Raw genomic sequence first — 9,963 nt, 5'->3', positions numbered from 1 at the left:
TTCCATGACGGGGAGGGTGTCAAGACCCCAAAAAGAAAAACCTGGGACAATTGGCTAGCTGTGGTGCCCATAAGAATACCAAAGTGGCAGGCATGATGGAACACTTCAGGCCACAGCACACAGCATTCAGTGTCCCAGATCATCTGTGAGCCACAAAACATCGGTGTCTGGGTCTCCCAGCCTAATGGACACTTCATGGTGTGGGTCACAAATCAACCTGACCCCAGATCACCCGACTAATGGAAGGCAAAGCCTCCACATACCTGCAGGTACTTGTTCTCCAGGGTCTAGCCACAAACAAGCATGCATTCCCTCTGTATCTCAGACTGAACTGTGGGCCCCAAATCACCATTTTGTCTCCCAGCCCAGATGAGACGCCACAGTGTGGAACACAGGTGGACCCGACCTCGGATCACCTGGGCAATCCACACGATGTTCCTGGGTCCATGCCAGTGAGGGCACTGTCTCCAGCAGCCAACCAACCATATGCCTGCCTGCGTGCAGCATCTGCACTGTGTGTCTGAGGCTGAACTGTGGGCCACACACTTCCCCTTAGTGGGGAGGCCTGGTGGCACTCAGAGGAAGGGCAAGCAGAATATGCAGATGAGACCTGATAGGCTGTGATCATATGGTGGGGGAGGAGGTCCCCTTCTGTCACAGGTCTAGGGGAGGGGAATGGGGTGGAAGAGGGAGGGAGGGGAGAATGGGAAGATACAAGTGAGGGGATAACAATCGGTGTGTAATCTGAATAAATTATTTTTTTAAAAAAAACAATGCATGTATGAAATCCCAAACAATAAATAAAAATATATTTATTAAATAGATCAGTGTCTGGGTCTTCCAGCCCAGAAGAGACTCCACAGAGTGGAACACACGCGGTTCTGACCCCTACTCTCACCCCTCCGCCCCACCCCCATCACTCAGCTGACCCATGGAGGGGGTTCCCTGATCCCTGCAGGCTGATTAAAGCGTCCATCCTCGTAGAAGCTCACCTTCATCGTTATAATCCATATTGCCGCACGGCTTAAACATCTCTGCTAGTATGATATTCTCCTCCGTGGTGGGGGGAGGAGGGGGAGGAACCAACAGCAACCATTTCAGCACTCACATCATCCAGCACCGATGGCCTAAGTCACAGGCTAAGTTACAAACGATATTGGGAAGAGCCTTTGTGGATATTCTGGGTATGTATTCTACAGAACAGAGTAGAAAAGACACAGGAAAAAAAAATGGAAGCAAACAGCACAGCTTTCAGAGCTCCCTGACTACCCGAGCACGGTGTGTGGTCTGGTAAGGACAGGTACAGCAGAGCCTAAAAACGGAGGTATGTTGTCTGAGGAGTAGAAACGGGCAGCATGCTGGGAAACACGCAGTCACGGCCACGTTAGCACTGACCAGCCACGGAAATTTTACATCTAGGGCAGCCATCTGAGATGTGAAAACAGTAGAGGTTATGTAGAACAGCACAAAGCTGCTCGCGAGTGTGAGGATGCTTCGGGTAGCTTTGGTCTCAGGAGAAGACCTAGGAGGCAGGGATCTGTGGATGCGACGGACCCTCTGCATGTGTTTGAGCAGCACCAACACCATGGAGGCACTGGCGCACATCATCAGTACCAAAAAAATGACGTCACCGGACGTCAATAGAAATGCAATAAGAGTGATGATTCGTCTCTCGGGATTCACAACAGCACAGTATCCATAATCTTCTATGCCAGTAACGTTTATTCTACCCCATATGTCAGTTGTGTACACAGGAATAAAAATATATACTGAGAGCTGGGTAGCCCAACACAGGCCCAAGTATGGACCAATGACCCTGGGTGCTATGATCTTGAGCTGTGCCCACGTGGAATTATTGGGGCGGATGGTGATGGCCTGGATGACACTAAGCAGGGACGTGGAGCCAAGGGATACTCCCCTGGCAACCCTATAGAAGTATAAAGCAAGTTTACATGAAATATACTCTAGATAGAATGTCTGACGAAACGCAGCCGTTGTCTGCAGGACTCCTCTGCAGAGAACCATGATGTTGGCCCAGGTCAGGTGTTTAACAATCAGGTCTGTGGGCTTTGCCCTGATCCCAGCGAGGTCAGCGATCATAAAACAGCAAAGCAAGGCTGAGTTCCCCAGCATTCCCAGTGCCGTCTGCAACAGGAAGAAGATCCCCACAGCCAGGTCGGTCGAGGACATTCCGTCAAGGTCCTGGGTCACTGCACATCACATCCAGAGGACAATTATCAAATTAGTTGGGCTGTCTTCTTCATAGCATGTCGATCACTGGACTGCCTAGGAATCACCATGTTGTGTTCATTAGTTCGCACGTTTACATGGGTCTTTCTCGTAAGAAGTTTCCAAGTATGCAATGATTCACTATTGTTTGAATTACACATAATTTACTCGAACGTTGTGGTTACACTTAAACTTCATATTGCAGTGGCTGGTTTAACCTCCACAAGTGCTCTTTGGAACGGTCTAATAATCAAACCACATACAGGCAAGTGTCTTTTGTCCAGACTCACTACAGGTTTCCAAGATCCCAGCAACTAGGAAAGGCAGAGACTTACCAGAAAGGAGACTATCTGTCTCCAGAGAGAAAAGTAGGCCCTGATGAAGATGCTTGACACCTGATAGCTACAACAACATATGGGAAGTCAGCTTCTATTAAACATGCACGTCCTAATTGGTCAACCATGCTTCCGTAGGTGGTCGCACATCCAAGATCCTATGGGCCACACAAACTGTGCTGTAGAGGTTAAAATATAAAAATTTAAAAAAAAAAAATACAAAGTCTATCAGGTAGAGAAAGATTGTGTGTCTGGAGATGTGGGGAAGGTATGAAAATGATCAAAATATGTTGGCTCTGGTTCCTTAACAATTAGATTTTTATTATGAATTTATTAAACAAAGGTATCTTCCTTACAACTCCACTACCCTAAGCAATAGAGAAAGGAGGTTAAAGAGACCAAGAGTAACCCTCCCGGGTATCTGTTCCATGGGACGAATCGCTAGGCGTCTCCGGGCCTGCGCGCAGATCCTCTCCCTGAGAGAAGCGATTGGCACCCTCCACCCTCGTGGTCCAATCCCGCAGCCTTCTCTCTCCTCTCGCTCCCAGCCGGGTCAGGCACCCCTGGTCTCTCCTCCGGTTCCCCCCTCCCATCGATGGTTGATTTGCAGTACAATCGCCTGACTGGTGTCACTGGTCTTGTCCTTAATCCCTGGGCCCAAATGGCTCCCTAAGGCCTATCACAGAGGCTCCTCTCAATGGGGTGTCAGAGGTGTTTCAAGGCAGCAAAGCCCACACCAAGATCACTTTCACCTGGGGCCCCGCTCACTTTCCTTCCAAAAAAACTACACTACAAAAATTCTTCTAAGCCAGAACATGAGAATAAATAATAAAGAATAAGAAATGTTGAGAAAATACAGGCAAAGAATATATGAGAAAAGAAAATAGTAACTGTCAGATATCAGGGGAAAAAACAACAACATTGGAATTCCCCTTTGTCCTCACACACAGTTACATAAGTCTGCTGCGTAAACATACACGTGCTTACGTTTGCTTTTAAGTGTTTTCAAAGCTATTTCCTACTCTTTTAATTTGGTGACCACTATCTAAGATATAAGTCTATCGTACTTAATCGTCTCTGTGAAAAGGGAAATAGCACATTGCTTGCTGCTGTGTCTAAAACAGGACACAATGAATGCGTTTATCCCATAGGAGGATTGCTGATGAGATTCTTAAACTTTTTGTAATGAAATTAAAGCACCATAGACACTAAGTGAAAATACTGAATAACCGTAGCATCCCTTCTGGTCTGTGAAACCACGTGACGGAAGCTGACAGAAATAAGTACACTGTCAACAAGGATGTGATACACATGGCACAGCAATGGGTACAAAGCACATAGCACAAATGCCATGCCTGTTTGATTCAAAAAGCAGTAGCCGTGCTAAGATGGTGGCACGTGCCTTTAATCCCAGCTCTTGGAAGGCAGCAGCCAGAGGATCTCTGTGAGTTCGAGGCCAGCCTGGGGACAGTTGGGGCTATATAAAGACATCTCAAAAACCAAAAGAAAGAGTAAAATCAGGAGGATACAGGCATCTGTGATGGGGGGGCAGGGAGGGTGTGGAAATGGCACAATGTAAGTTCTAGGTCCTCTGCCTAGGTACCATGAGGTTGAGCTCGATCAGCTAGTGAAACGTCACTGGGTTTGAAATCTGGATATTGAAACGTCGCATTATTGATTGTTCATCTTTTAATAACCCCAATGATGAAGCCCTCTAAGAAGCAGATTAACTATGACACTCTACACAGGTGTTTTTGGCAAAGGATAAAAATAAGCCACATCCACTTTAAGCCCCTGGGCAAAAAGCATAGTTTGAGTTGTAAATACTGCAGAGGTCATCAAACACCTCCCAAATTGCTCTTTAACTCACAGAACTCTGGAAGAGATTTTACCAACCCAGTGAATAGTCTTAGACTCTCGAAGGAAAAATAATAATAATAAGTGCAAGTGAATTCTGAGAAATGGTCACAAGCTGTTTTAGCCACCAGCTCCCCCATGTTCCTAAAAAACAAATGCACTTTCAGGGCCTCGTTAAAGAGCATCAAAAAGGAGGCAGGCAGGATAGCACCCCTCACCTGCGGCGTTTTCAAACCATGCAGGATTCAAGTCTCTGGCTGATCCTTCCCACTCTGCGCCTTCAAGCCGTGCAGGGGGCCTTCCCTGAAAGAGGAGGATGCTTTCAGAGATCTGTACTCAAACATTTTCCAGAGACTGACTGTCCTCTGCACACCAGGTGCCTGACGGTGCCTGCTGGAGGAGGATTCAGTGGCAAATGGAACCTAACACACTCATATAGATACGACCCTGATGGCAACCCTTGAGATGAAGGCTGAATGTTCTCAGAGCTCATCCCCCAAGGGGAGAACTGGCTCCTGTCACAGGAAGGAATAATATCAGTTATACCAAGGGAGTTGACATCACCTCTGAAAAACTCCTGCTCCCATCAATGAGCAAGAAACACTTTTTTGTCTGAGTAGGGAGCACCACAGAGGATCAGGCTAGAGCTGTAAAGTGACTCTTCTCCCCTGTGGATGCCAGCTGAGAGTTCAGACAGGGGACCCAGACAGGGATTGCACCCTAGAGAGGAGACACTGAAGGGCAAAGGGTGCCCTTGCAAGTCCACTCTACTGTGAGGGTGCATCATGGTGAAAATATATCTTATATTCAAAGAGAACGGATGTTTTGCTGGGCCTCACGGCCAAAGTTAAGACACCTCGAAGCCATTTAACATTTAAGACTGCCCTTTTATTGTGCACTCAGCCTGTTTGTTCAATTTGCCTTCGGAAAGAACAATGTAATTTTTTTTTTTTAATCTTGGGCTGAAGAGACGGCTCAGAGGTTAAGAGCACTGACTGCTGTTCCAGCAACCACATGGTGGCTCATAACCATCTATAATGAGATCTTGTGCCCTCTTCTGACCTGCGGGTGTATGTGCAGGAAGAACATTGTATACATAATAAATACATATTTTTTTTAATCGTACTTGGATTTCTCAGGTAATTACCTTTAACAACCTAAGCTAATGCATAATTCTCATCCTAAAATGTGCAGTTTCCACACTGCACTGGTGCACTAACCAAAGTGTAATGTTATGGTAATAAATGACTAAATAGCAAGTAGTTGAGAAGAAACCTCAGGAAACACAGATCCACTACAAATGTTGGAGGTGACGTGGGTGTAGGTTGATAAATCTGTGTTCAGTGACGTTTGCGGCACTGTTTGTTACCTGGGGCAGTTGGAGTCATTTGGAGTCAGTGACTTAAACCCTTATAAAAAGGTAAAGTATTTGTTATTCCTTCCTTTATGTGAAGCTGCCATGCTGTTCAATAAATACAGAGCAATGGCTTTTGTGCAGCACACGCAGAGTCTGGGACAGACGAAAGCACACGTCATCACTCAGGTTGACACAGATCGAGACTCACGGGACAGACTGCCAGAGAATGACAAAAGAAACACAGAGAGACTAGAGGATTCAAATCTGGCCTCGCTCTTGGTTTAATACCCGGGTTGGGGGGGAGGATGGGGGAGGAATGCTTCTTAATTTCTTCCCTTACTGTGACCCTGACACACTTTTGGGTACTGTGCAGCCAATGTTCATGCATTCAAATCAATGCGCTCTGCTTCTTTGTAGTCTTGTCTTTTTAAAAAATTTTTCACTGACAATTGTTCCATAGACGCCTTATAAATTCCACTTGTCACTGGATGTGGTGGCCCAGGCCTTTAATCTAAGCACTCAGAATGCGGATTCGGGAGGCTTTCTGTGAGTTTGGGGGGAGGGGAGGGGCCAGACGGGTCTACAAAGCAAGGTCCAGGCCAGCCAGGGCTACACAGTAAATAAATTAATGTTTTTTTAAAAAATCATCTTTATAAAGGAGATGGCTCTATTCATTAAGTGCTTGCTGCGCAAGGATGAGAATACGAGCTAGAATCTCTAAAACACACACATGCAGATGCACACATACACACACACACACACACACACACACACACACACACACACACACACACACAAGCGCGCGCGAAAGAGAGCACTCCTGTGAACTCTTTCTTTGTTAAGCCTCTTGAAACCAGCATAAGAAAAAGCTCTTCCTTGGGAGTGTTTTTTCTGAGACGTCTTGTCTGGAGATGAACCGCTCCCTCCCAAAGTTCTTTGACGAGGAGCGAGCGTGCCAAGACTCAGAGAAAGCTTGGACAAGTGGCGAACGCCAAAGGGTCTGCTTGGCCTCTGGGCTCTCTCAGTCCCTGCGGCTCCTCTCAGCACTTCTCACTCTGCCCTCTACCCTAAGCCGGTCCAGCCCCCAGCTTCCCTTCCCTTCCCTCAGCTTCGCTTTCCTATAGAAACCTGTCATGGCGGCCATTTCAGCTACAGAGTCTCTTGGCCCACTCTCACGTCCCTTGATTCTCTTGTCCCTTCTCTCTCTTCTCTTCCTCTCCCCATCTCTCTTTGTTCGGTCTCGACACCCCCACAACCACCCCCACCCCGCGCCCCAGATTCCTCTGGCTGTACTTTCCCTCGCATCTGCGATAAAAACCTTCTCTTCAACCATTCCTTGGGGCGGTCGTATCTTCATTTTCCTTCAGAGGGAAACGCAAAGCAGCCTGAGAGTAAAACCATGTGTTCCTATGAACAGCTATAGAGTAAACATTTCCAACAAGCACTACTACAGTTTCTCCGAACATATTCTGGGAGCATTACAGATACATGTAGAGAGAGCTAGATGACGTAGACGTAGACGTAAACGTAGACGTAGATGTATATGTAGGTGTAATGTGCCCAGAATGACGTTGCATGCTTTTTATCCCAGCGCTCCAGAGGCAGAAGGCTCTTCTATGAGTTAGAGGCCAGCCTGATTTACACAGTAAGTTCCAGGCCAGCCAAGCTTATGAAAGTGAGACCCTTATCTCAAAACAAAGAAGCAAATAATAAATTAATAAATGCGTGCAGTGAGAAAGAGAAATTAGGTCTTGGGAAGTTCATCTTTGGAGAGAACCCCCCCCCCCCACCCTCCACGACTGCCTTGCCTTCTCCGTGAGCTTCTGCTAGATGCTGTGAATACCTAATTTGGCGATATTGTCTCTATATGATGCTGTTTGTTTTTTGCCTATAGCGGTTTTACCTGAGAAGACATTGCTCTACCTGGAACCCTCCCATGGGGACCCCCTAGCTGGCTGCCTTGCAAAGGGGCTCCCCTAGGAGGTTTCTGCTGGCTATTTTCAGCTCCCAATTTGACGTTTTGATATTTCTCTCTCTGTACTTATTTTTCAATTTGGTTTATTCTTTTTTAATTAATTTATTCATATTACATCTCAATGGTTATTCCATCCCTTGTATCCTCCCATTCCTCCCTCCCTCCCATTTTCCCCCTTACTCCCCTCCCCTCTGACTGTGATTGAGGGGGACTTCTTCCCCCTGTATATGCTCATAGGGTATCAAGTCTCTTCTTGGTAAAATTGGTTTATTCTATACTTAACTCATTCAAAACAAAAAGAGTGCCTCACAAAACTTGCAAAAGGAGCATGTATAGAATTTGCCGTCATTATAACTTTCTAAATTTGCCCTAAATTACCTCGATTTAAAATACGCAACAATGTATTGAAAGTCTTTCCTTAAGTAGCAACATATTCCTTCACTAAAGCATGGTAAAAGATGTGCCAGCATCCTTTATCAATACGTATAGGTTCACCCAAATAAAACTCACACTCTTCCTTTGCTGCGGAAGTATTCTGAAATGAGCCTTTTGAGGATGGACTATGGGGTTGATGCTGTTTCACGCCTGAGCAATAGGGACTACATTACCCACAATGCCAAGAGCAGAGTAGCAAAATGCTGAGCCAAGGACAGTTTCTGCCTGGCAGGGCCGACGGACACTGGGCGGGATTTCCTGCATTGTGACCTGTCTGTGGTTTAACTTTCCTTGTGTAGACTGTTGGGGGAATCTGAACTATTAAGATTGCCGAGTTGAAATTAAGGTAAGAGAGCGAGCAGTCGTGGCGTGACGGCCAATGAGACCATCGGCAGCGGTGGTGCCCGTGCGCGGGTCCCTGCGCCATCAGCAGAGTTCGATGGCGTCGCTGAAGCAGCCGGCTCAGGTGAGTGCTGAGTGCTTAAGGCGATCCCCTGCCTAGACACCCATTGATGGCTCAGGCTCAGCCAATGTCCCTATGGAAGAACCCCCTTGAGTCCATAACTGTGCCAAGCCCGTGGGTGGGGTCCCCGTTTGACGTAACTAGTGGGAGAGTGAGACCAAGAGGAGATTGGTTGATCGATTGTGTGGGTAATGTCCTGTTTGGGCGCTTGAACTGGAAGCAATCTAGCCTAAAATTGGCAAGGTGAAACATATTGCTTCTGTCATCAGGAGCCTAGGTAGCCAGAGGGACCAAATGGAAGATAAATGTGGCCAGAAGCTATTCAAAACACTCCAAAGGCTGCACAGAGTTAGAGCAGGCTGGAAGGGATAATGCTGAGCCTCAGTAAAGTTAAGCTTTGGGCGACATCCCACAGCTGGCATGACTCAGCACTGTGCACTAAGGTTTAGAGAGAATTCAGACATACAAAGGTCATGAAGATCCAGGCCTAGACACGGGTCACGGGGAGACCTGAGCCCATGAAACCCTACCATGGTCCTTGACTCTCACAACTTTCTTCCCACAGATTCCCACATCTACCGACGCGCGTCTGGTCTGTACACAGGTGAGTGGAGAGTGTTCCAGAACCTCACCAGGGTGGCCTCACTCTTTGTCTAACGTTGGTGTGTAAAGTCTAACATGGAGGGCGTACCCCTGTAATCTCAACATGTGGGAGGTTAGAGGCAAGAGGATCACCCATTCGAAGCCAGCCTGGACTATATGGTGAGACTCTAAGACAGAGAGATGGGTAAGATGGCTTAGCAGGTAAAGGCACTTGCTACCAAGCCAGAGAACCTAAGTCAGTCCCCAGAACCTACTCAGTAAAAGGAGAGAACTGACTCCTGAAAACTGTCCCCTGATTTCCATAGGTACACCCACATACATATGCATACAGAGAGAGAGAATATAAATAAATAAACAAACAAACAAACAAACTCAAAAAGAGGAAAATTGAGATTTCAAAATCCAGTAGTGGGGATGTCAGCTGATAGCTAATAACACAGATCTGAAATTCTGGAAGAAAATTAAGTATAGAGACATTCCCAAATGATGAAGGCTGCTCTTTGCCCAGGAGTATAGCTTGACTTTCAGTTAGAAAATGGAATTGGGTCATTTTGATTTTATTTTATTTTTAAATTTATTTGTTTATTTATTTAATGTTTACACTGTTCTGCCTACAAGTAAACCTGCAGGCCAGAGGAGGGCACCAGATCTCATTACAGATGGTTGTGAGCCACCGTGCAGTTGCTGGGAATTGAACTCGGGACCTTTG

The 9,963-nt window shown here is 46.5% G+C and overlaps 2 protein-coding genes across 2 annotated transcripts in view; one reads left to right on the top strand and one right to left on the bottom strand.

Moving 5' to 3' along the window:
* Window positions 1–1,251: 1,251 nt before the first annotated feature.
* On the bottom strand, window positions 1,252–2,190 carry LOC311590940 (vomeronasal type-1 receptor 4-like; the record flags this gene model as incomplete). Its single annotated transcript, XM_084770235.1, has 1 exon — window positions 1,252–2,190. One exon carries the CDS (start codon window positions 2,188–2,190, stop codon window positions 1,252–1,254), a length of 939 nt encoding a protein of 312 aa, XP_084626361.1.
* A 6,219-nt stretch (window positions 2,191–8,409) lies between these two features.
* LOC311590938 (uncharacterized protein) overlaps window positions 8,410–9,963 on the top strand; it is a 28,441-nt gene continuing 26,887 nt past the window's right edge. Inside the window, exons 1-2 of the mRNA XM_084770230.1 lie at window positions 8,410–8,654; window positions 9,217–9,255. Of these exons, the coding sequence (XP_084626356.1) occupies window positions 8,568–8,654; window positions 9,217–9,255 (126 nt within the window). The 5' untranslated portion in view covers window positions 8,410–8,567. The remainder of the gene's footprint in view (window positions 8,655–9,216; window positions 9,256–9,963) is intronic.

This window comes from Acomys minous, assembly GCF_964271855.1.
Source record: "Acomys minous genome assembly, chromosome: 20".
NCBI classification, from domain to species: domain Eukaryota; kingdom Metazoa; phylum Chordata; class Mammalia; order Rodentia; family Muridae; genus Acomys; species Acomys minous.
The sequence above is the reverse complement of the archived record's forward strand: the minus strand, read 5'-3'. Positions and strand labels throughout refer to the sequence as shown.